The sequence below is a fragment of the Urocitellus parryii genome, chromosome 6 (assembly GCF_045843805.1).
Source record: "Urocitellus parryii isolate mUroPar1 chromosome 6, mUroPar1.hap1, whole genome shotgun sequence".
Lineage (NCBI taxonomy): Eukaryota > Metazoa > Chordata > Mammalia > Rodentia > Sciuridae > Urocitellus > Urocitellus parryii.
In genome coordinates this window covers 25,950,981-25,978,193 of record NC_135536.1, presented here as the reverse complement: position 1 = coordinate 25,978,193, position 27,213 = coordinate 25,950,981, and the positions used below count along the sequence as shown (strand labels likewise).

General features: G+C 37.9%; 1 protein-coding gene and 1 pseudogene across 2 annotated transcripts; one reads left to right on the top strand and one right to left on the bottom strand.

The window, feature by feature from the left end:
* Positions 1–1,087: 1,087 nt before the first annotated feature.
* Alkbh1 (alkB homolog 1, histone H2A dioxygenase) lies at positions 1,088–27,179 on the bottom strand. 2 transcript variants are annotated; one of them, XM_026401361.2, is made up of 6 exons: positions 26,994–27,179; positions 23,131–23,239; positions 16,852–17,014; positions 6,428–6,518; positions 2,893–3,086; positions 1,088–2,117 (listed from the first exon to the last, which is right to left on the bottom strand). In XM_026401361.2, the coding sequence occupies exons 1-6, from the start codon at positions 27,174–27,176 to the stop codon at positions 1,688–1,690; spliced, it is 1,170 nt and encodes a 389-aa protein (XP_026257146.2). In that variant the 5' UTR covers positions 27,177–27,179; the 3' UTR covers positions 1,088–1,687. The 2 variants fall into 2 exon arrangements, with proteins under 2 accessions (XP_026257146.2, XP_026257156.2); XM_026401371.2 differs by having other exon boundaries at positions 16,852–16,981.
* On the top strand, positions 25,292–25,621 carry LOC113191591 (DNA-directed RNA polymerase II subunit RPB11-a pseudogene; annotated as a pseudogene).
* Positions 27,180–27,213: the final 34 nt, after the last annotated feature.

Genomic DNA, 27,213 nt, shown 5'->3' with positions numbered 1-27,213 from the left:
CACTTCATGGAATGAGTCTACTACTTTGGATTTGTGTGTGTGTGTTGCTGGGATTGAACCCAGAGCCTTATGCATGGGAGGTAAGCACTCTACCAACTGAGCTATATCCCCAGCACTGTTTTGGATTTTTTGGGGCACAACATGGTTCCTAAGCACAAGCCAATGCCCTTTTCTGATAATCAGCTGAAGCAGCAGCAACCGGTTTTAGCATTAAGGGTGAACTCTGTTGGATTTACTAAATGGCAGTATGTTGGTTTCAGGTGGGTCATATTTAAAGTACCTTGTGGGGCCAGCTGTGATGGTGTACTCCTGTAATCCTCATTATTTTTGTGGCTGAGACAGGAGGATCACAGGTTCAAGACCAGCCTTAGCAACTTATTGAGGCCCTAAGCAATTTAGCAGGACACTGTCTTAAAAAAAAAAAAAAAAAAAAGCCTGTCAGTATAGCTCAGTGGTAGAGGTAGAGTGCCCCTGGGTTCAATCTCTAGTACCACCCCCTACCAAACAACCACAACAAAAGAGACGGACAGAGGAGAAATGCAAATTCCACATGACACATCAAAAACACTAGGCATCAAAGTGGCTTCTGGCCCACTGCCACACAAACGTACTGAATTAGGATATCTCTAGAGCCCAAGTAGTAATAAAACAACAATGTTACATCATGTTTCTAGAAAAGAGCATTGAATTCCCTGTTCAATCCCAAAATTCCCCCTAGGAAGATGGCAGTAAATATTTCTCCATTTTATGAGTGAAAAAATAGAGGTCCAGAGAAATGTAAAGTACTTGCTGCAGGTACAGTGTGCAGAGCTGGTGGGGGTACAAAGATGAAGACTTGATGTTTCATGCATTTTCTTAGCAGGTTATGGACTACCATCAGACATGAGAGCAGTGACTGGACTATCAAGTGTCTCTCCTGTGAAACAGCCACAGAGAATACTTAGGGCAGAGCAGGGTGGTGTAGGGCAGAAACAGCCAGAGGGCTTCACAGCCGAACAATACAGCAAATAAGAAGAGGAAAAACCCAATCCCAGATAGACTAACCCTCAAAGACAGATACAGATCTTTAATTTAAAACCAAGTGAGTTTATTCATGGAGAAAACAGTAACAGAACACCTTCGGGACATTTTTAGTTCAATAATTAAAACTGCATTAAAAAGCCAACGGGAGAGTTTGGAGACAGAAAGGATATGGAGAAACTACTGTTCCCCTTTTGTTTGGTTTACATATATTTGTCTTCTAGGCAAAATTGATGGCTATGATTAATTTCTTTTCTAGGGGACAATCCAGTTCTATGGTCATCCGTACATGCAATTCCTCTGTGAGAGCCAGTGAAGATGGCAGAAGAGATCAAAGACTTCAGTGATGACTGGGGCAGTGGTGCTATATTTTCCAGTAGTAAAATCTGAGGTATTTAGATTCCACAGATCTGTAAACTTACTTCCACCTCCCTCAAGGTAACGGCAGAGGCTGAGAATGCTGTGTGGACCATCATACCTCTTTCGTATCCACACACATCACTGCTGACATCTCACTAGGATTAGACTGTGTCTGAGCAAAGTGAAGGCAGTTTACTCTTCAAGATGGCTTTCAAGGCAACAGAGTGATTATGATGAGTCCTTCCCTGTCTGTTTTTGTTTGTCCTGGTGCTAGAGTCCGTGGTAATATAAGACCTATCTCCATGTCTCAGCTGTTAGGGTGCAACCTGGCCCGTTTTACTTGGCTATTCTGGTCATCCAGATGGCAGGAACCTTCTATGGTGATGTCTCTTTTTTTCTCCTCCACGGGTTCCAAAGGGAAGTCCTGGTCTGTGGCTAATACCTGTCGGATAGTCATATTAACACGAGCAGTTTTCAAGTAGCTGGCACATACCTGCCAGTCCTCCACAGAACAGGGCTCTACCAGTGAATCTCTGGGGAGGACACCTGGGAGAGGTGTCTCCAGGCAGTGAGGTAGGCCTTCTCCCTCAGGATGTGGAAGAACTCGAGGGACTGCATGGTTCAACAGGCGGCTGAAACCTGACATCACCATAATGTCACCACTGTGCATAAACATGGCTGTGGGGGCCTCATCTCTTTTGAGGCCACCTAGAAGAAAGATGGCAGACTGTCCAAAGCTACAAAAAAATAAGTAAAAATAGGAAGTTTTTTCTGTTATTAACTATAATTGTCAAAGTTATTGCCAACTTCATCATTTTGCAATTCAGTTTAATCTTCCTCTTTTGGAAATAAAATTTGATGAAGTAAATAAGCAAGTGAAGAACTGAGTTTTAACATTATCCATATAAAGTTTTATTGATGTATCTTTTAAGACTTCAGTCTTTCAAAATTGCATTCTTTACTCTGTGTATCATTCCTTCATTATAAAGATAAGGCATTAATAAAAGGCACTTTCTTTTTTTCTTTTTTTTTAATTAGTTGCTCATGACAATACAATGATCTTGACATAACATACATTTGATTTAAATGGGGTATGAATTCTCATTATAAAAGGCACTTTCTTTGTTGAGATACTGGCATTGTACTCAGGACCAATGTTATGTTTAGGGAGACCAGAGTAAACACTCAGGCTTTTGGATTTTGCTCTACTATTCTAAAAAAGCTGCTCACTTCGCTTTATGATCTTCTACCTGTTTCTTCCACAGAACACAGAGGATATCTTTCATTATAAAAGGCATACTCCATGCAACTTAAAGAGAAAAAGTAACTGTTATGTGGGCTTTGCTCATAGAAGACTAATTTTACTTTATGATACATTGTTAAGATGCCCAGAAATGGAAGATTATAGAATCCAGCCATTCAAAGAAAGTTTAATGTCTTTATTTTAGCTTAATTCTTTAAAGAAAATAATGAAATGATAAAAGTAACTCAAAATCTTTGGAACCAGCTTACCTAAATGACAACAGGGGTTTGGAGTGATCTAGTTCAGATCTGTCTACATGGATTCCTAATGTGGAATCTAATCGGTAGTAATTCAGGATACCAGCTTCAGCTTGGAAACCCTGAAATCCACAGGCAGCGGCTACTTGCTCTGAGAGGAAAGCCAGGTCAGAAGGGAAAGGTGTGTAATGATCTGCTGAGTATTTCTTTGGTAAAAGTAGAGAAAATAAGAAAAATAAACAATGATCTCAGGAATAGTAAACTGTGGCATAAGATTAATTACTACTTTAAAATCCTCTAATTTCCAAAGTAGTATTAGCCAGCATTATTTACCTGTCCAGAGGGATCCAATAATCAAATAATAAATCACTCAAAAAACTGAGCACCTATTATAGATCAGACAGCATGCTATGCAGTTGCAAAGGACACAGACTCACAGTGCATGAAGTCTACACATGAAGTGATTATTACACCACTCTCCAGTATACTTTAATATTAAGCAGGACAGTTCTTTTAGGATAAAAAGTCAACTCAAAATGTCACTGTCAAGGGCTGGGGTTGTGGCTCAGCGGTAGAGCGCTCCTCTAGCATGCGGGAGGCCCTGGGTTCAATCCCCAGTACCACATAAAAATAAATAAATAAAATAGAGGTATTGTGTCCAACTACAATTAAAAAATAAATTTTTAAAAAAAGTGTCACTGTCAAGAGATGCCTAAGTAAACATGATGATTAAATGTAATATAGTAACCTGGATGAGATTCTAGAACAGAAAAAGGATATTTGTTAAAAATTAAGGAAATCTGAATTAAATTATAATTTAATTACAATTTATACTATTGGTTAATTAATTTATTTCTAGTTTTTTGTTTTCTCTTTCTTTTGTGGTGACTGGAATCAAATTCAGAACCTTGCACATGCTAGGGAAGTGCTCTACCACTAAGCTACATTCCCAGCCCCTAGTTCATTAATTGAGACAAAAGTACCACACTAATAAAAGACGTTAACAGATGGTGGAACTGGATATGGCACCTTGCTGTATTATCTTCTTAACTTTTCTGTACATCTAAAACTATCCTAAAAATTAAAAAAAAAATTTTTTTTTAAAGGCAACTTAAATATTATAAGCTACCTTGCAACAAGGCTTTGTGCCAATTTCAGTGGTCAATCTGATGAGATGACACGCTCAAAACATCTGACTCTATCATGGCCAAGGTAGAACCTTAAAATGGAACAAGTACTTTCTCAGCACTTATCTCTCCAAATTGCTTCTGTTTTTAGCACCTAAGGATTACAAATACCTTCTGTCCCTAGCACACATAAAAATGAACACCACTACAAAAAACAAAGGGCAGAAAGCCTTTCTAAAAGATCTTCCTGCCTACAATTCATAATAACAACAAGGCTGTGGTTTCATTAGGTTTCCTGTGTGACGAGGTTGAGGGCTCTCTGGGCTGTGCATGCCTGCAGCAGCCCAACACAGCCTTTCCCTTCTGGATGCTCCTCTATTCCCACCTCTTCCATTGCCAAATCAACCTCAAAAGTGATCAGAAAATCCACTAGTTTCCTGATATATTCTAGCTGGAGCAATAGTCCTGGCTCTGGATAGAAGGGATTTACTTTGGCCAGAAGTGCACTTTAACTTCAGATACAAGGAAAACTTCTGTGAAATCTTAGATGGATGGCCTACCTCTTTGGTTAGAACTTCTGTTTTTAATTTTCTCTTCTTCTATTGAACTGCAAATAAGAAAAGCTCCTATTTAATTCTTAAAACTAAAGGTATAGTTACAGAACATTAAAGTTTCCTTGTATCAATTTAAGTTTTATTCCTTTAGAAGATCAACTAGTTAGGCCTCCTGTTGTAGCTCTAGATAGCCTCTGCTATAGTTAAAATAATTACCTTTCGGGCTTTCCAACCTGTCCAAACTGTCTATGGATTACGCACTTACTCTTTCTCTCTCTTTTTGTCAATCATACTTTTAATTCTCTCTTTTTAACTAAAAATACTATATTTTGTCAAGTCCCACCCCCTAAACTTTCATTTTTTTTTAAACTTTTGATTTCTCATTCAGAGTTGTTGATAATTTTTCACTTTCCATTATTCTTAGTAAACAAGGTTAAACTTGAGGTCCTTGGGAATAACAATATATCTAAAATATTTAAAACAAGAGCTGCCAGGAGCAGTGGTAAATGGCTGTAATCCCAGCAATTTGGGAGGCTGAGAGTAGGATTCTAAGTTCAAGGCCAGTCTGGACAGTTTAGCAAGGCCCTGTTTAAAAAAACAAAAAATGCTATTTCCTTTTGTGTTAATATATCTAACTGTCTAGAATAGTCAGGCACTATGGTAATCATTTTACAGGTATTACTCACAAACAGGATTCAAACACCAACTGTCTAACACAAAGACCATCATACGGCCATTTTCCTGAATACAAACATCTAGTTTCATACTGAATCTGTGTCACTGAAAGAAAGAATTATATTACACATACTTTTAAAAAGTAACATTACATGAACCGGTTAATAAACTTATTAATAAGCTGGGTTAACTAAAACAACAGAGTTTTTAGAAAGTAACTGGTTAGGCAGAGAATATGGTCTATACCAATATGTTTTACTCCGCCTTCACTTACTTTTTTTTTTTTTTTGCAGTGTGGGGGATGGAATACAGGGCTTCACGCATGCTAGGCAAATGCTCTACCACTGATCTCTACCCCATTCCTCAGTTTAATCTTAGAATTCTTTTACTTGGTGGTAAACATTGAGACATGAGACACTGTGTTACTAGTGAGAAATGATATGTCTTCTGAAGCACAGAGGACAGAAAAGAAATTGTAGCTCAATAAAACATGGAATTTTCCTAACTATAGGAAATTCTTTCCCATCTCTCTCCTGGCCAGACATTTATCTGGCATCTCCTGGCAAGCAAAGGTATCTTGGAAGTTCTTTTGATTGATGGAAGAAAACACTGTTAAGTATAGAGAACTTTTTTGGTAAACTCCAGGCACATATCATGTAGAAAATAAATGCTCAACAAACTTCAAACAATAATGAATATAAAGATAACTGAGAACTGCTTTTGGAAACAGTAAAAGAAATCTATATCCTGAAGCAGACTTTGAGACAGGACTGATGACTTTTGATGCAATAATATGACCTGAGGGCTTATGCAGACAAAATTTTCTCTTGATAAATTATTCATTTCTTCTGAGATAACTGAAGGGAGATTTTTAAGGAGAGCATAAATAAAGAGACCCTACAAAAATAACCTTATGGATAACTTATGCTCTAGATAGTCCCTAGGTGATACTTTAAGCTTGACTAGGAAGAAATCCAACTATTCAGGCTCAAGAAGCACATAAATGGGGGCTGGGGTTGTGGCTCAGCGGAAGAGTGCTCGCCTAGCACGTGCGAGGCCTTGGGTTCGATCCTCAGCACCATATAAAAAATAAATAAGTAAATAAAGGTATTATGTCAACCACAACTGAAAAATATTTTAAAAAAAAGAAAAAAAGAAGCACATAAATGGAGAATGAAAAAATTTGAATACCTTACTGTCCCAGTTATAATGGTAGCCTAGGGTTACCCAGCGCAATTTCTCTAGTAGACTTCGGGGTCTCCGTTTATTCACTTCTTTATACCTGCAAAAATTGGCAACAATAGAGAATTTGTCCATCTCAAATATCAGCAACAGCCCTCTGTATGAACCCTGGAGTCTAAATTTAGTATTCCATGGTTTAAGCTGTTAAACAAGGTTGGTGAAGAAAATGAAAACATATAAATGAGTTGACCAAGAATACAATAACAGTAAAAAACATATTAGCCTTTCCAATTTCTAGTCTTTAGTTCTAAATCCTCTGCTGAATGGCATCAACTTTAAATGACAAATTTTCTAGCAACTCAGTAATGATAAAGCAAGAAAACAAAACAAAATGATAACAGGAATGTCTTTACTTGTTAATGATACTGAAAGCACTAACAATGTACAATTAAAAAAAAAAAACTGGTTTAACATGACTTTCTTAACCCTGTACAATATAGTTTAGATAATTGAGGCTCAACTAACAATTAAGGCACCAATGAAACTGATTTGGTTTCTGCCAATCCATTGTTCAAACCAAAGGAGGTGTCAGTAAAATAGAGGTACCCTTCCTGTAATTATGTTTTATCTGAAGAAATAAATCTATATTAACTACTCTTTTTCTAAAGAGGAAGCTTATTTGGTTCATCTCCAAAAATCTAAAATTCCAAGGTCTAATCATTTTATATAGTTAATTATAATTTTCATCACTAATCAATCTTGGAAAAAAAAAAAAGCTGGGCATCACAGATCACAAGTTTGAGGCCAGCCTCAGCAACTTAGTGAGGCCTTAGGCAACTCAGTGAAACCCTGTCTCAAAATGAAAAAAAAAAAAAAAAAAAAAGGGTCAGGGATGTGGCTCAGTGGTTAAGACTGGACTCAATCCCTAGTACCAAAAAAGATGAGACTCCTTTAAGGGATTTACATTCTGACAGGAAATTAACATATAAAATGGAAAGTTTAGGTAGAAATAAAGGGAAAGTTAAAGGCAACAGAAAGTCTAGCTAAACTGAATAGCAGAGACTTCAAAGGGTATGAGAACTAAGAAAAAGCTAAGTGCAAAGCCAGCTGCCTAATTAGTTAAGGTTTTGAGATATGCTGGATAGTTGCACATAGTGACAAAGAATGGCCAGCATTTAAACAGGGAGAGACACAGTAGGCAACATGGGCACAAAAGTGCAAAAGTGAAGGATCCAATGGAGGCCCATACAGTAAGTGGTGCTCACTTATCTTGATGTCTAGCAAGGAGTTCAGGGATTGATGCTATCTGTGCTCACAGAATTTACAGTCTGGTCTAGGTTAACTGTATCACTGTAAGAAAGACTTTGAGGTTTACCTTATACAGGAAGATTAGTCCAAGGATGGAAAAGAAGTCAGAGCAGAGTCTTACTTTCAAAAGTATTAAGCCTAGTCCAAATAACAAAAAGGAAAGAATAACTTAAAAGCTTCCTGAGTGCAAGAAAGTGATCTTTAATCTTTCCATTTTGAAGGTAATAATACATATATTTTGTGCAATATATTAGGATTGAGGTAGGTTCAATTCATTTAATATCCTTTTCTGAGAACTTGATTTCAATTCTTACCTTTGTATTTTCTGGAAAGAAAGTAGCCAACAATTGTTAACATTTGCCCTCATCATATGAGAGCAGAATTGGCCAGCATAATACATTTCTTGTCTTAGCACTACAGTACTACTTAGGAACCCATCTTGTTTCCATGGGCCTCTTGGGTAACAAGGATTCAAAAAAATTCATTCTTGAATGTTGTGAACATTATGAGGCCAAACTTAACCCACATCCAGAATATTTTAAAGCATGAAACACTGAAAAATCACTGAAGGGCATAAATTGTTCTCCCTTAAAACCTGACTTGTCAAAGAGGAAACCAAGAAGGATCAGCATCAATGGAGCTTCCACTCAAGCCACCCTGAACAAAGTAGGAATATGATGGCACCTTGACCTAATTTTAAATTTTTATCCAATTATCCAAAAGAATGTTTTCAAGAATGCAGACCCTAATTATTGGCTCTCATGGCAAACAGAAACATACTATGCTCCCTGACCTCACTATGTCCTCCAGACACTAGGAGGAGGAAGATAGATGGGTGGGCTGGTCACCTTCTCCCCCAGGGAATGTGTTCATATGGCAGTCTGTACAGTTTCTGTAATGGCTAAGTGCCTTATGTAAGTGTTGACATTTTCTTCAGCAATCATGTTCTAAAGCACTGCTTCCAACTGAACCCTAACTGGGAGGAAATGAACTCTTGGCCTGCTTGTCTACTTTTTGTACAGTGGGTAAACCAGAGCCATAACTAAGCACTGCATTTTCTTTACTTTCTTGCTTGAATGGAACATTAGTTGAATCATTGGGAAAACAAAATTACTCAGGACAGAATAAAGTCTGAAGATTTATGATACAGGCTGGGGATTTAGCTCAGTTGGTAGAGTGCTTGCCGTACATGCACAGGCCCTGGGTTCAATCACTGGCACCACACACACAAAAATTTATGATAAAAATCTTCAAAATCCTACTACAGGTATTTGTTTTTTCAACTTTAGTGCTCCACCACTGAGTTACATCTCTAGACTTTTTTATTTTGAGAAAGAGTAGTACTGCTTAATAGTCCAGGCTGTCCTCAAACTTTAGATCCTCCTGCCTTATCCTCCTGAGTAGATGGGATTACTGTTGTGTGCCACCACACTGGGCTTTTTTCAATTATTTTTATGGTTTGGGAATTATCTTTCACAACTCTGATTATTTTCCTCTAAGACCACAGCCTTCTTCTTTCCTTCCCTATTCTCTCATTTTTCATTGAACCTGATCTTCAATCTCCTAATCCTAGAGCCCCATTCTTTTCAATATTTGAGTCCTTCCAGTTTTTTGTCTCTTCTCAACTCGATATTGCCAATCATAACGAGTAGACATCTAATGCTACTTTAACTGCTAACATCCTTTGTTATGTTGTAAATATTTTACTTCATTCAACCTTCCAGCTTCTGTTTGAAGCCTTCACCATGCATCTCAATGCTTCAGTTTTGTTCTTACTCCCTCTTTTAGGTTAATGAGGAACCTGAGGCCTAAATGATACAGTCCAATTTCAATTTTTCTCTCCTATACCTCTACATTTCTCTAAATTTTTGATTCCATCCTTCCCTCCTGGTTTCAGAAGTGGTCGTGTTTTCTTCCACCACGGCTAATTCTCTACCCATACTATATCCTTTCCCCCATACAAACTCTGGGGCCTTTCTTCATTAATAAATCTTGCTTCTCCTATTTTCAAGTCCTCCTCTGCACTTGTTTCTTCCTCTTCACTTACACTGTTTAACAGTTCTGCATACTTAAGACAAAAGAACAAAAAAATTTTTTTCCAACTCTACCTCTCATTCAAGCCACCCTGCCCATATCCCAACCTCTCACATATGGTGTTTTTTCCATTCACAATTAAACTCTAAAAAACCCTCAGAATTTGCCATCTTTACTCTCCCCTCACTACAGTCTGTTTTTTGCTTACATTACTCTACCAAAATTAGTTTCTTAGCTTCAATAACATCACCTAACTGTCAAATCCTAGGCCTACTTGACATGGCTGGCCTGTCTCTTCTTTTTCAAAATATTTTCCTGTCTCCGCCTCTAACAGTGTTCTCTTCTATTTTCCTTCACATCCCTCTGGCTGCTCAGGGTCTTCTGCTCTACTTTCTATACCCAGCACTGATGCTGCCTGAGGCCAATGACCTTCTTTTCTCTCTTTTGGGGAATGAGAGAAAATCACATCTATTCCCACTACTTCATGGTGATTTTTATGTGTAACTCTCATCTCATCTCTGACTTTGCTCCCAAGTTCAGCTCCTTATTCCCAGGGCATGCTGTATATCCCCACTTGGATATAACACAGGCATTTCAAAATTAATATGCCCCAAACTACACTCAGGATAATCTGCTCATTCTTCTCTTCTGTCAATCCTCATTTCCACTAAAAGCCTCCATATTATCCTCATTGCCAATTAGAAATCTGTGGATAATGCTTTCTTCTTTTCTTTCATTTTTCATAATCTTTTGATAACCAACTCTACTGACAATGACTTTTCTTTATCATTTTTTCATGAACTATTAAATTCTTAATTTGCCTTTTACAGCCACTGTTTTCAGACTATTTTCTCTAGTGTCTTAAGAATCAGACTGCTAGAGTGAAAAGTCTTGGTACTGATCTGGATAAATGCCTACTCTTCACGAGACAAAGTCTACATACAATCCATTTTTTTAAAATTAGAAATATTTAATACAATATTTAAGTATTTTTTCTTTTTTTACATTTAAAAAATTATTCTAATTTGTTATACATAATGGCAGAATGCAATTCATATTACACATATAGAGCACAATTTTTCAAGACACCATACACAAAGTATTTTCACACTATTCATGTCTTATACATGTACTTAGGGTAATGATGTCTAATTCATTCCTCCATCATTCCTACCCTCTTGCCCCCTCCTTTCCTCCCCCTCCCCTTTGCCCTGTCTAAAGTTCCTACATTCCCCCCATGCTCCTCCGCCAATTGCCATTATGAGTCAGCATCCTCATAATAAAGAAAATATTCGGCCTTTGGTTTTTTGGAATTGGCTTGCTTCACTTAGCATTATATTCTCCAACTTAATCCATTTACCTGCAAATGCCATGATTTTATTCTCTTTTAATGCTGAGTAATGTTCCATGGTGTATATATACCAAAGTTTCCCTATCCATTCATCTACTGGGGGTATCTAGGTTGGTTCCATAATTGAGCTACTGAATTGTGCTGCTATAAACATTGATATGGTTGTGTCCCTGTAGTACGCTGTTTTTAAGCCCTTTGGGTAATCTGAGGAGTGGGATAGTTGGGTCAAATGGTGGTTCAATTCCAAGTTTTTTAAGGAATCTCCATACTGCTTTCTAGACTGACTGCACCAATTTGCAGTTCCACCAGCAATGTATGTGTGTGCCCTTTCCCCCACACCCTAACCAACACTTATTGTTGTTTGACAACCCACTTATAATCTGATTCTAACTAACCTTTCTAGTGCATTGCCAAGCATTTCCCACAAGTCCTACCTTCCATGGCTGTGCCTTGGACCACTCAATTTTCCTCTATTAAAACGCTATTTTTTCTCACTATATTATTGAACTACCAGATTTTCCTAAGTTGCTTTTTCATACATGTTTTATGTTCACTTCTACTTGGAAGTCTTTTTTCCCAGTCTCTCCCTACACTATGCCCCACAGCACCACGTAACTTCCTCAAAGTACATAACCTTCCATGTTGTAAATTCCTTTTCTAAATCCGTTCATCAAAGATAGGGACTGAGTTTTTTTCATCTTCGTGGCTGTTTTAGCATTGAATATTTTCTAAGACACAATTGATTATTATTTAATAAATTAATGAAAACAAAAAGGAAAGCTACTATACAGTCCTCAAATTAATTCTTTTCAAATTTAGTGGTGTAGTTTTATTGGGCTAGGAGATATCATCATAATTGAAATATTTACTCTGGGCTCATTTACCAGCACTAGGGGTGGGGAAGAAATAATATTTACTGAACACCTTCTGATTTTTTATAAAGAACTATGCTAGGCCTTAAGATCACATAATTTTCAAGATGGTAGGCTATGGGAGGCACACAATCAAAGAAGGAAGAATCAGATGACTTGATTCACTAAAACAAATATCACACTAGCATTAAAAAACCAATGTCTTGGTCTTGGGATATAGCTCTGTGGTATTTTGCTTGCATGCCATTTGTGAAGCCTTGGGTTCAATTCCCAGCCTTGCAAAAACAAAAAAAACCTAACCAAAGTCTTAAAGGTATAGAAAAGCACAAGGTTTAATTCTGCTTCCACATGGAGGATATCAGTGGAAAGAACCTTTTTCATGTAAAAAAACAGATACAAAGCACTTCATAAGCAAACGTGGAGGGAAAAAAAAAAGCAAAGCTGCTTATTTACATTTTCCCCTTGTCCTATTCTTTATTATTGAATGGATCATAAATATAGAAAATTCAAAAGATATAAAACATATCAATTAATTTCAGAAATATTTGATAAGTTTTTTTACAATGGAGAATAATAAAGCCAATGTAAGAGGATTAAAAAGTGAGGAAAAGGGGGCTGGAGATGTGGCTCAGCGGTAGCGCGCTCGCCTGGCATGCGTGCGGCCCGGGTTCGATCCTCAGCACCACATACCAACAAAGATGTTGTGTCCGCTGAGAACTAAAAAATAAATATTAAAAATTCTCTCTCTCTCTTTCTCTCTCTCTCTCCCCCCTCTCTCACTCTCTCTTTAAAAAAAAAAAAAGTGAGGAAAAGTAGGGAAATACTTTTGACTGAATGATAAGGAAAGGCCTTTCTTATATTAAAACACTTAAGGAAGGAAGCCACTGGATATTCAAGGGAAGAGGTTCCTAGGTAGAAGGAGAAGCTTGTTTAAAGAAGCTGAGCAGTACAGATGTGTTCATGGAATAACATGGAGGCCAGTGTGGCTACAGAAAAGGAACGGCAGGAAATAAGGTTAGAGAGGTGGCTGGAAGCCACACCATGTAGGGCTCACAGGCCATGAAAAAGATTTTGGATTTTTAAAAAAATGTGATGGTGTTATATAATGAAAAATTTGGCTGGCCTTTGTCCCTGGTTCTTGTGAGGGAGCTTCTAAACCCTTGAAATTTCCGGAATGACAGGACTGTCACTGCTAATCATGGTGGGCTCTTGGATCACACTTAGGGAACTGAAGAAGGAATCTAACTATGCGGCTAATGATTTATTTAATCAATCATGCCTAAATAATGAAACTTCAATAAAACTTCTGAATGCTAAGGTTTAGGAGAGATTACTACTGGTTGGTGAAAAAAACAATGTGCTAGGAGGATGACACACATGAATTGAGTCTACAGGAAAGAGGACATGGAAGTTCCCAGACCTTGCTCCATGTCTCTCCATTTGGCTGGTCCTGATCTGTAGATTTTATAATAAAACTGTAATCATAAGTACAGTGCTTCAATCCCCAGCACCAAAAAAAAAAAAAAAAAAAAAAAAAAGTATAGTGCTTACTTGAGTTATAGTTAATTTTTGGACCTGGGTGAATCATGGGACTCCCCTGAATCTGTAAGCATTGGTCTTAAGGGAGGATAGCTTGGAAACCTTCCAAACTTGTGGCTGGTGTCTGAAGTAAAGGTAGTAGCCTTGTTGGAGATGTGCCCTTAACTTAAAAAATCTGTACTAATTTGGGGTACTTTGCATGAGATTTAAACAGTAGCTAGGAAGCTGTATGAAAAATGATGTGATTTCTATCCCCTAAGCAGAGGGTCAAGAGCAGACTCCAACGGATGGTTTAGGACTACTGTGGTATTCTGCAGGTAAGATGTAATGGTGGCTTAGATTAAGATGCTTGGGAGAGAGATGGAGAGAAATAATTAAATGTATACTGACTCTTAAGGTTCACCATATTTGTGAGTGAACTGAATTTACAGTTTTTTAATGATTGCATTCTACTACTGGGATATGCCATATTTGATTAATCTGGTCTTCTGCTTCTTGTACAAGGCTCAATATCGATACTACTCACTTTAAACGAAACAGAATTGAAATTCTGTAATTTTATGAAGTCTTGTTTTTGCTTCTGAGTTCAAGTATTTCTTCTTCATATCCTATTTAAAATGACTGCAGAATTCTAGAGTTCAAAGTGAAAGGATCCTGAGAAATGCTCTTGTTCCTGATTCTCATTGTGGGAGGATATTACCAGGTAATCAGAACCTCCAAGAGAATTTTGGAGCAACAAATCCTCTCCATCTCTGACAGACTCTGGGAAAGTGGGGAGAACTTAGTGTATTGTTCATAGGACTTTGACCATGATTCAACAATCTTGAATGGCTTTTCCTAATACCTTTACTTCTCACACAAGAAAACTGAAACACACATCACAAAATGATAGATAGGTACCTGATCGATTTTCAGTGCTCCTAGTACAATGTCTGAGCACATCAATTTCTTTCAACCCTTGGCAACATAAGATATGAACATAAATTTTTTAAAATTCTTGCTAATTTATCAAACAAAACCCAGCATATTCCACCATTGTCTATAGGATGATTTATTATAGAGATTCACCTGAGCTATCTTAGAAGACAGCTGGGATTTCTGAAGTCATATTTCAGAAAGGAAAAAAGGAAATTACTTGAAAACATAGACTGATTTAATAACATTAAGTTCTCTCTTGCTAATTTCACTCAATCATGATCTTATCTTACTTTGTCTCAGATCTAAAGAAGGTATTAACAGCTGATGACAGGGTTTTCCTCATTGATCCTGATAGTATTACAACCTACACATCAACAATCTTTTGGTTCTTCTTTCCCCACTCAACTTAAGAAAATCTTCTATTATCCTTGTTAGAATCAGCATGACAGTTTCTGAAAACTACCCTTAGGGCCACTTAAGACCAAAGAGGACACAAAGTTGGTACCATGGCCTTAAAGGGAATCTTTCTAAGGATTTCTATTATCTTGTCTTAACCCCACATTAATTAATAAGGAAAGGACTGTTAGGAGACAAAGGAAGGTAAAGAAGCGTGCTCAAGCAGGTGTGGTAGCAACACCTACAATCCCAACTACTCAGGAGGCTGAGAAAAGAGGACTGTAAACTTGTGAACAGTGTTGGAACTTGGAATACTGTGTCTCAAAAGTAAGAATTAAAAGGGTTGTGATGCAGATCAGTGAAAGAGTACCTGGATTCAATTCCCAGGGCTGTGAAGGTTTTTAAAAAAAAGAGAAAAGAAACTTGCTCAAGTTTATACAGTTAAGAGGCAGAGCTGGAATTTGAACACAGAAAATGATTCCAGAACTGGTGCTCTCTATCATTAAACCCTGTACACGCTGTAATCTACGTTTCCCGATTCAGGTTTCACCCCTCTTACCCATGACTTCCAGGAAGCATTTTCCAAAACCTACCCCAATCTAGCCATGTAAGTAACTATTCACATTTTATTAACTCAACCTAGACCCGCCAAATTACTTAATTACTTGTTTATATGTCTTTCTCCTTGATTAAACTGTGAGTTCCTGGAAGACAGGAACTCTTTTTTTTTTTTTTTTTAAGGGGAGAGAGAGAGAGAGAGAGAGAGAGAGAGAGAGAGAGAGAGAATTTTTTAATATTTATTTTTCAGTTTTCGGCAGATACAACATCTTTTATTTTTATGTGGTGCTGAGGATCGAACCCAGAGCTCTGCGCATGCCAGGCGAGCGCGTCACCACTTGAGCCACATCCCCAGCCCCAGGAACTGTTTCTTATCTGTCTTTGAACTCTTCCTCTCAAACACTGTCTGGCACACAGCAGAAACTTAGGGTATCTGTTGCATAAACATATGAACACCCACCCCCTGTGTTCCAATCTCACAGACCAATTTACTTTGTCTTAAATATTACATTTCTGCTCAGGCTGCTTTCTCTACCTGGAATAATCTTTTTTTTTTTTCCTTCTTCTTGCAGTAGAGGGATCAAACCCAGGGCCTTATGCATAAGAGGCAAATGCTCTACCACTGAGCAGTATGTATCTTTAGCCAGCCCTTTTACTTTTATGACTACCAAACTCTTAATCATTTTTGAAGATCAGTTCAAATGAACAGAAGAAGAGGATTAATAGACTCAATTAAAAAAATCACTTGTTCTTCTTTGATACCTCTGCTCTGCCTAGAAGAATTAATTATTTCCTCCTCTGGCCTCCATTATAACAGTTTCTGAGCCTATTATAAACATTCCTATAGACAATGAATTCCTGCTACAGACTATTCACCTTTGAGTACAGGTAGAGTATCCTATTAAGTTTTGTGTATCCAATGTCTAGTATCATACCTGGTACACAAATGACTTCCAATAAATATTTTTGGAATGAATGAATGAATGATTACTGAAATAGAATGAAGGTACAAATACTAGTTCTTCTCCCATAAGGAACAACTGGCCTTTCATAAAACAGCTACCAGCATTCACATTGACTCCATCTAAGAAAGTAGGGATAAAGAGTTGTCAATGATATTTATCCTAGCATACCACAACTGTTCAAAGGAACTCATTTTAAGTAGGAAAAAAGGATTTATGATGAATAAAAATGGATCATCTAATGATTAATATGGATGAATTCAGTATCTAAGCTATGGTAAGTAAATCTGTAAAATGATCTCAATTTAATATAAATGTCAAAACATGTGTCCAAAAGTTGTCAGGGAAGGAAAACAACTGTGTTGTATTTGCATGGAAGCAAGGGAGGAAAAACAGGACAATCATTTTCACTGTATTGTTATATAACAGTTTATTCAAAGATCTGTTGTGATCCGAGCTGAGTATTAACACTTTATTCTGACTGATGAGACTTACCTCAGGAACTCTTTGCTCTGTTCCCACAGATCCTGGGTCTCTTCTTTAGTCATGTGTTTGTCCAGGTTACACACATTAGGTTTCTGGGAGTATAACTTTAGGCACTGCTTTACCCAGTGCCACTGGTACCCTGGGAGGAATGGGTTTGAGATAAAAATAAATCCTATACAAAAGACAGATAAGAAAAAAAAAAAAGAAGGGAAAATTCTACATTAGTTATTCCGATCATTTCTTTTTATTGACATCCTTATATCTACTATTCTGTCCTTTTCCCCCATATCTTTTGATTATGCTTCAAGTTAATGAAAAATTAATTTTTGATAATTATCAAACACCCATCTCTATACAAGTCTCTCTGGCTTTTTGGGTTATTCTTAAAGGGAACAAATATTTCACACAGTTAACTTGTCCATTTTGTTATCCCAAAGCAAACTTTAGAACTGAAAGTCCACCCTCTAATTTTCACCAGGCATCATCATTTACAGAATCATCTGAGACTTCTCAAATTCCCTATATCATTTACTGCTGGCACAGAGGAAGTTCTTATACTGAATTTAACTGAAATATGGATTTGAAAGTCTGCCTATAATGAATGAAGCCCTGGTTATTAATTTATTTTGTATCTCAGCTTCAAATCCATTCCTCTATATTCAGTTTGGCTTCATAATGTGGGGGCTGGGACCTACCAATTTCCTCTTTGCCAGTTTGCTCCCTGCTAAACTGTGCCCATCAGGGACAGTAATGGATGACTGGAGGGCTGAAGTTGGTTCTAATGTTGTTTTTCCAAATCACTAGAACCAGACTCATTATGTTCCTCCTTCAGAATTCTAAGTCATGGGGCTGGGGATTGTAGCTCAATAGTAGAGCATGGAAAAGATTCGTTTTCATTCATCAAATATAAAATACATACTATGCACAAGGTACTTTCTCAAGAATTAGAGATGAAGAAGGCTGGAATCATGGCCCAGCACATGCCTAGCATGATCCCCAGCAGCAGCAGCAGCAGCACCACACACACACACAAATAAATAAATAATCAAGAATTACAGATGAAAAATTTTGTTTGAAGAAAGGGAAGTACCTGGAGATAGGTTAGTAGAGATGGTTGGTTATACAAGCAATTCCTTTTAGGAGCCTGTCTATAAAAGGAAATCAAGGAGTAGGGGGTCACAGATGAATAAAGTACTAAAAGGGAAGTTTATGGGTTTTTGGGATTTGTAAGACCTAAATATACTTACAGACTGTGAAAAAAGAGCCATTATCGAGGAACTGGATGAAAACAAAAGAGAGGAAATGAACAGAGCAAGGTCTTGAAAGAGATACAAGAAGGAGAAGTAAGAGGGTGAGAGAACTATCACTGAACTGAAGAAATTTTCATCTTAGAGGAAATGAATGAGAATATCTGCTTATAAGTGTGGGGGCCACCAAAAGCTGAGAAGTTCTTGCCTGAGACTTGGTTTTCCCAATCAGATAAATAGCAAGGCCATCTCCGCAAAAGAAAGAATAGCTGGGGGGAAAGTCATGAGGAACAAGAAGGAATCAATAAAATTAAACAAGGGGCTGGGGTTGTGGCTCAGCGGTAGAGCGCTCTCCTCGCACGTGTGAGACCCCGGGTTTGATCCTCAGCACCACATAAGAATAAATAAGTGAAATAAAGATATTGTTTTAAAAAATAAAATTAAATAAAATTAAATTAAACAAAAAAGCAATCATTATATATTAATGTAAAGCCCACCATGCAAAGTATACCAAAAACAGATGAAGAGACTAAAGCTCAAGAATTTCTAAATTAAATGTTGAAAATAATTAGAGGCTCTTCAATGCCTGGTTGGATTTCAGATCTAGCTTAGGTAAAATGCTGGAAACTTTTTATCAAGGACTAGACATTAAATAGTTTAGGCTTTGAGGGTCATTTATTTTCTTTAGTATTCAACTTTGCCACTGTTGCAGAAAATAGCCATGGATAGTAAGTAAACAAATAAGCATGGCTATATTCCAATAAAATTCTACTTACAAAACCAGGTTGGGAGGTGGGTTTGGCCCCTGATTGTAGCTCGCCAACTCCTGGTCTATATCATGAACACACTATGGAAATGTCCTCAAGGAGAATTACTTTGAAAAGCAGATAATAAAGACAAGGACTGAGGCTAAAACAAAAACATCTATGGTATTAGTAAACTAAGCTTCCTCTCTTCTTTTTGGCATTTAATTTAAACACAGGATAATGGTGAAGTTTAATAACAACAAATATGTTTAGCTACTAATTACAGTAGCTACCAAAAACTGGATGCCTACCGAGTGTCAGACATTGTGCTAGTACCCTTAAGCTATGTCATTAATCTTCAATAACTTCATGAGAAACTCATTAATTCAATTTTACAGATGAGAGAACAGAGGTTCAGAAAGGTAACATGGCTTCACTGATTAATCCCTCTCTCAGGGCCAATAGTACACATTTCGGAGATGACAGGAAACAAACCTAAGATCTTTACCTTATACATTCTAGGCTCTAATCAATTGAGTCTTTGAACAATAAAATCAGTGGTCCACTATCAGAATTTTAGATTTTAAACCACATGAGGTTTGACAGAAAGGAACCTGCACTGATATAGTAGAAATATATAGAAAATAACCTGAAGATTCTTCTATTGTACTATATTTTATTAAAAAAACTTAAAATTTTGTGTTTAGATTCTTGTATATATGGAAAAAATTTGGACAGCTTAGTAATAATCACTGATGGGTTGGTCACTGCAGTTGACTAATCATATCAATAATTTAATACTTATAATGATAATTTAATATTATCAATAGCTCATACTAAAAACTAGCCTAATGACCAAAGGTAGCAAATTGGCGGTACCAAGGAAATTTCATACAGCAGAGTTTACCTAAGAAAAAATTGAAAGTTTTTTTTTTTTTTTTTTGGTGGATTTCATTACCTAGGCAGATATTGGTGGATTTCATTATTTAGGCATACTGTAAATTAATGCAGCAAGGAGAAAAAAATCATTGCAAAAGGCTGGGCAATAAATATAGTTGATTAGTCATAGAAATTCATTTTAATGGTCACTTAGTTTGACCACTAATCTGATCTGCTGCAATATTGGAGATTAAATCCAGAAGCCTCTAGCACCGAGCTATATCTTCAGCCCTTTTTATTTTTTATTTTGAGATAGGTCTTGCTAAGTTTTCAAGGCTGGCCCCAAACTTGTGATCCTCCTGCCTTCTCTTGAGTTGCTGGGATTACAGGAGTATACCACCATGCCTGGCAAATCTTAGTCTTTCTATGTCCTCTAATGCATCTCCAAGACATAGAACCCAACTAAGGTTCCTAATTTTACATTTTATTTAGCAGAAATAGTCTCCAAATAATTTGGGAGGGTGAAAGGATAGCCAACATTTTAGGGGGAAAAAGGGATATAAAAAACAAAAACCAAAAAAATTCTACAACCTATCATCTTTGATTATCATTTTTTCACAAAATAAAGATGGTAACATCTCCCAAAATATTAAAGACTGACCACTTATGATGTTCTAGGCACTGTCCTAAGCATGTCAATTTCCCTTCTACCCTCTCTATTTTACTCCACTCTAATCTGTTTTGGATTATCTTGTACAGTTGCTGATGGGTGAGGTGAGCACTATTTTTATATCTTTTACACATTAAAAAACTGAGGTCAGGAGAGATTAAGAAAATTTCCCTAGGTCAGTTAGTATGTGGTAGAGCCAGGAAAAGTCCAGGTAGCTTGGCTTAACCATCAATCTTTTTTTTTTTTTTAATATTTATTTTTTAGTGGTAGCTGACACAATATCTTTGTTTTATTTTTTATGTGGTGCTGGGGATCGAACCCAGTGCCTCACACATGCTAGGTGAGAGCTCTACCTCTGAGCTACAACCCCAGCCCCTTAACCATCAATTTTTAATGCTTTCCATCCCTTCTTGTATTTGACCATTTTTCAAATGTTTGATACTGTCACATTCCCCCTTCAAGTCCTCTCTTCCCTAGACTAAGGCCCTGGTTTCCAGACCTGTAAGAACAGGTTTGGTATACTCAGGCCTCAGGCTCCTCCCACCCCTGCAAAAAAAGATTCCAGTTGTCCTTTTATTGAAAGTATTCTGAAGGGCATAATTCAATCAAACACAAAAAATTCTATCATTCCTTGACCTCGCACATTAAGTGAAATAGAGAAAACAAACAGAAACTACAAATAGCCTTTGAGATACAGTCCTAAACATTCCCAAATTAAGTGTAACGTTGGTAAACTAAACCCTGTACTGTTGGACTAAGCCTCCTGGTATCATTCCTCACCTTCTCTTTAGTACTTGCTTTATTTTTTAAAATTTGGTCTTTTTAGTTATATGTGACAGTAGAATGTATTTTGACTTATCATACATACATGGAGTGTAATTTCTCATTCTTGTGGTTCTATATGATGTGGAGTTACACTGGTTGTGTATTCACATATGAACATAGGAAAGTTACGTTCAATTCATTCTATTGTCTTTCCCACTTCCATTCTCCCTTCCTTTCCCCATTCCCCCCTGTCCTATCTGGTGAACTTCCACTCCCCCCAGCTCCCCTATTGTGAATCAGCATCTGCATATCAGAACATTCGGCCTTTGGTTTTTGGGATTGGCTTATTTTACTTAGCATGATAATCTCCAGTTCCATCATTTACTGGCAAATGCCATAATTCCACTCTTCTTTATGGTTGAGTAATATTCCATTGTGTATATGTACCACAGTTTCTTTAACCGTTTATCTATTAAAGAAAACCAACCTACTGTAGATTCCATAGCTTAGTTACTATGAATTGAGCTGCTATAAACATTGATGTGGCTGGGTCACTATAGTATGCTGATTTTAAGTCCTTTGGGTGTATGCTGGGAGAGGGATACTCAGGTTCCTTTAAGGTAAGTGGGATTCAGAAGTAGATATATTCTTTCTTACTAAGAACAAGAGGCTCTGGACATTATACTTCTATTTAATTCAGCTTACAATGGCATGGAAGATGGAAGACATTCTTCACATAATGAAGCACTAACCCAAATAATGTGGCTTAAGTAGGAAAACCTAGAAAACTTCAAAAAAGCGGGTATATCAGTTTGAGTAATACAAAACCTAAGTGAAATTGGTAACTTTGTAGTACAACCTGTTAAGAAAGGAAGGCTTAGTGTGACAGAAAATCATGGCACTAGAGTTGAAAGATCAAGAGCAGCCTCCAAGGAATAAGTGCACATAACTTTATGTACTTATTCCAAATTACCCAAATTCACAGAGAATGATGCTTTCATATTTGAACATCATCACTCATCTGTTTCCATCATGAATTCCTACAGAATTTACAGCACAAGGCCTTTTATAGGAAGCAATATAGCTGTTACACTTTCCCATCATAACAACAAATATTTTAGTAGTCACAATGTAGCAAGAGCTCTAACCAAGTTCCACCTCTCAGTACAATGAAAACAAATATTTCTTTTTGAAGATTCTCTCACTTTTGATCTAAATTGGAAACCGTAAGTGTAACATAAACTTGTTGTCTTTTAGAAAAAAACAGAGCTAGGTGTGGTAATGCATGCCCTTAGTCTGAGCTACTCAGGGGGCTGAGGTGGGGGGGGGGCTGATCTCACAGGTTTGAGACTAGCCTGGGCAAAACACTGAGACCCCTTTCAACAAAAAACAAACAAACAATCCAAATCTAGGATGGCAGATATAAGATTATTTGGTCCAAATAAGGAATTTCTATATCTTCTAAATGGTTTATAGTAATTAGTTTACAACAGCTCCACGAGTCAAAAAGTTAATTAATATTACTCTTACCTTATTTTCTCTAAAGTAAACTACTCAACATCACTAAATTAAAAATTCTAAAGTAGTCTATTAGAACTTTTGATCATTACTTGTGATTCTTTTTTAAATAGCCTTGATAGCAACAAGTCTTAAGTTGTTATGTCATTAGAGAATGTGACTGGAATGACATTATGAATTATTCTACTATTTAAAGCAATTATTTTGGCAGAAGTTTACAGTTGTAACAGAGAGCCCAGAGTCAATATCTTTATTTTTTATTTGTTGTTGGCCACTTTCTGCAATATAAGGCAGGTGCTACTTACTCTTCTATCTTTTGGGAATACTAAATAAATGGGTAACTTAGATAGAACAATTTAGGATGTGTTCAGGAGTAGAATGTCTCTGTTTTCTCCTTTTTCTACTTACATGCTCATAACTCCTATGAAATTAGAGAAATCCCTATGAGGTCAGGTGCACTCACCGGGATAGCCTTCAAGTCCATAGGCTCGCCACTTGCTGACTGGCTGAAGTCCTGCTCTATGTGCATCGTGCTCACTCACTGAGGACACACTTAACTGAGATCTGACGACCTGGCAGGAAGGAAACAGAAGCCAGAGGGCTAAAGCTACTTTGTAGGTCAACACCAGGAACCTCAAACTTCCAGAAATTTCTGGTACGGGGCAAAATTAAGAGTCTTACTTCTGGGATTCTAATCTTAGCTCCACCAGATACTTGTTCTAGGACTTTAAGATGAATTACTTACTTCCTAAAGCCATAGTTTCCTCATCTATATGCTAACAAACATTAAAGATTTATATAAAATTTAGCTAAGTGGCAATTGAAAAATTAAAGTGGACTGGATTTGGCATTCAAGACTACCTTTTCCTATGAGACCATACTTCAGTTGCTCTTTTTTTTGGTACCAGAAATTGAACCTAGGGGCGCTCAACCACTGAATCAAATAACAGCCCTGTTAATTTTTATTTTGAGACTGGGTCTCAATAAGTTGCTTAGGGCCTTGCTAAGTTGCTGAGGCTGGCTTTGAACTTGCAATTCCTTTTGCCTTAGCTTCCCAAGCCACTGGGAATATAGGCGTGCACTACTGCACCTGACCTTTGGTTGCTTCTTAAAAGAACTTACAAAGAAAGTGTGTGGTGTACTGGAATATCCCAAATCACAATGGTATTTACTCTGGTTAGTCCTAATAATACTTCTTCTGAGGCACTGGCATATGATTGTTGTTTAAACAGAGCTATGAGAAAGAGCGGGGCAGGGAGGGTAAGAGAATCAAAAAGGTGTTCTCCATTTTAATAAAACACTGGGAACCCTATTTACTAAAAGTAGAACATTTTTTCTCTTCTAGATGAAATGATAATGCTAGAACTTTTGTTGTTGTTAATTACATAAAAATATTAGGAGTTAATGAAAGTTTCTTTGCACATAGAGCACCTTAAGAATGGCTCATTATACACAGTCACTCAGTCAAGGACATTAAAGAGAAGAATTTTTCCATGAATAATAAACTTAGGATCTGGCTTACCTTAGATGACATCAAAAGTCCTCTTTCAAAGGTAAGTGATCTTTATCCTACCAACTTTTGAAGTATGGAGATTTCTAGACAAAATAGCAACAAGTGACTGGTGTATAACCAGTTTTTATAATAAAATGATTATCTGGAACTCTCTAAGAGTCCTAATCAGCTGAGTTTTCCAACCGATAAACACTGTCATGATTTCTTAAAAAGGCCACACTTTGCACTGCACTGTAATTCAGCAACATCTTCAGAGTTGAAATTTGTGTACTTACTCAACCATATGCCAAACTGAATGAAACCAAACCACTGAGCTTTTTAAAAAAATATAAATAATTTTTAGTTGTAGTTAAAAATAATACTTTTATTTCACTTATTTATTCTTATGTGGTACTGAGGATTGAATCCAGGGTCCTGCACATGCAAGGTGAGCGCTCCACCACTGAGCCACAACCCCAGCCCCCCAATGAGCTTTTAAAATAAGTTTTTCTGAGGATTGGGGATATAGCTCAATTGTAGAATGCTTGCCTTGCACACACAAGGCCCTGGATTCAATTCCCAGTATTACTTGCTTCTCCCACCAAAAAAGTTTCTCTTGCTTCTTCTCTTGCCAGACTGTTAGCCATCATTTTCTCCACTGATCTTACCAGTTTTATGATAGCAATTTCTTAATATGTATTTTAAATCTGCTTTAGCCCAAGGAACTAAACATCTAAGCTTTCATGTACTTAATACACACTGTATTTTTTTTTTTTTTTTTTGGGTATTGAGGATTGAACTCAGGGGCACTTGACCATTGAGCCACATCCCCAACCCTATTTTGTATTTTATTTAAACAGAGGGTCTCACTGAGTTGCTTAGCAGCTTGCTAAGTTGCTGAGGCTGGCTTTGAACTTGCAATCCTCCTGCCTCAGCCTCCTGAGCCGCTGGGATTATAGGCGTGCACCACTGCACCCAGCTCACACTGTATTTTTTTGAGTGTTATTTTGGGTATTGTGCTAGACACACAATGTCTGGGGTAATCATGGCTTATAGTCTAAAAAGTATTTATACATTAAGATAAACTACAGAGCCATTCCATTTTAAGTCTGGGTCCAGCTGCGGTGCTAGGATGAATGCCCCTCTAGCCTTTGAGTCATCCTTGCTCTTCACCATTAACAAGGACACTAAGGTGCCCAATGCCTGTTTGTTCACCATCAACAAAGAAGACCACACACTAGGAAAAAAATCACAGCTGCTGAAGGATCCACAAGTGCTGTTTGCCGGCTACAAAGTCCCCTACCTCTTGGAGCACAAGATCATCATCCGTGTGCAGACCAGCCGGGCCTATAGCCTGTAGGAGGCCTTTACCAACACCATCACAGACCTCATCAGTGAGCTCTCCTTGCTGGAAGAGTGGTTCAGGGTGGCCATTAAAGACTAGCAAGAAGGGATTGAATAGTGGGTCAGAAGGCGCTCGGTTCCACCTGTGAGTCTAGTTCCTACCTCCACTGCACCCTTCTCTCCAGGCATCACAGAGGAGTGGCCAGTCCTAGTCATCACTCCCGACAGCTTTCCTTGTGACCCCCTTCCCTGACACTGAGGTGTCCTGTACAATAATTTTTTTAGCTTCCTAATAAAGTATGATAGGAAAGAACCCAGTTGTAACAGAGGTGACTTCACAGCAGGTAGATTTTCAGGCTTTGATGGCGGCAGATAACCTGTTACAGACACTTGGGCCACATTTCAGAGTGGACTGGCCCAGAGGCCCTGACTTCTGTCTGGGGGGTGCTGGATGATGCTGAGCAGAAGCGTGCTGAGAAAACCTGTGCATATCCATGAATCTGTTCTAGAAGCCTCAGCTGCTGGGCCTGCATAACTGCAAACAGTGCTCCAAGGTTTCATTTCATGTCCGAAATAGAGAATTTAATAAAACACTCATTGATAAAAACACCAAAAAAAAAAAAAAAAAGGTAAAATAAAGGAAAGTGAAGCTGAATAGGGTTCTGAAGCTTTCTTCTTATCAAGTACATTACACTCTGGGTGCAGACATTCTATGTTATTCAGACAACTCTATAACTGATTTTGCTAACAAATCAAGCTGCTGAGAAGTTAAGCTCAAAGTATGGGGTTATGATAGCATTAGTTTTATTGAGAACTATTACTGCTTGTAAAGAATGCCTCTTTGGGACACTGTGGATAACACCAATGGCCCATTAAGAGATTAGAGGTTCTCAAGGTTAAAGTGATTGTAAAGAAAACTCAACTGCAGCACAGCTGTATTTCCCCTGCAATACCTTCTCCACACTATTTCCTTTCTTAATCTTCAGTGGTAAAAATAAAAATAAGGAAGGGTTCCATACGCACTCTTCAGACATTTACTTTGAATTCTGGGGGGATTATTTTAGAATCCTTCCAACCACCTCTTTCTAAAAGGCCCAGAGAGAAGCCTGACTGGAAAGGCTTAACTCGCACGGGCTGATCCTTGTCAGATCTGGGATTGGTAGGTAGTAGGTTTTCAAGTCGCAGAGCGCTACCCTAACGTCTACAAAGACTTTTACGGGATTTTTACATAAAATAAAGTAGAACTATAAGGGGACAGTTAAAGGAAGAAGTAAACACTAATTCTCAGAATTTTTTGGGACCGAGGCAGAGAAGCAAAGCGTGACTAAACTCGCAGAATAACGTTTTGTCGCCAAGCGTGACTGCTGGTGGGCAGTTCAACTCCGAGCCCAAGGACCATCGGTCTGCAGGCGGAAAGGGGCGAAGAAGCCCCTTCAAGAAGCAGCGCGCGGTGATGCCGGGACTCGAACCGCACTTCTCTCCTTACGTACCTTATGGGCAGAAGGACCCGTGCCGCGGGCCGCGTGGGCCGTCGAGAAGTCGATGACCCCTCCCAGGTCTGTGGTCCCGGGTCGGCTTTGTCGGTAGAAGCGGAAAAGTTTTCGAAAAGCGTCCTCCCCAGGTTCTGTCACCAGCGATGCCACAGAACCCACGACAGCCGCCATCTTCCCCATCTCGCTCCCTGACCGCTCTGACCCGGAAGCATATCCT

Bases quoted from the DNA above. Each gene is read 5' to 3' on its own strand.
- Alkbh1 (XM_026401361.2), bottom strand. From the start codon at position 27,176: ATGGGGAAGATGGCGGCTGTCGTGGGTTCTGTGGCATCGCTGGTGACA. The intron at 23,240-26,993 runs GTACGTAAGGAG...CCTTCCTGCCAG, and splicing joins CGGGTCCTTCTGCCCATAAG to GTCGTCAGATCTCAGTTAAG. The intron at 17,015-23,130 runs GTGAGTGCACCT...TCTTTTGTATAG, and splicing joins TGGACTTGAAGGCTATCCCG to GATTTATTTTTATCTCAAAC.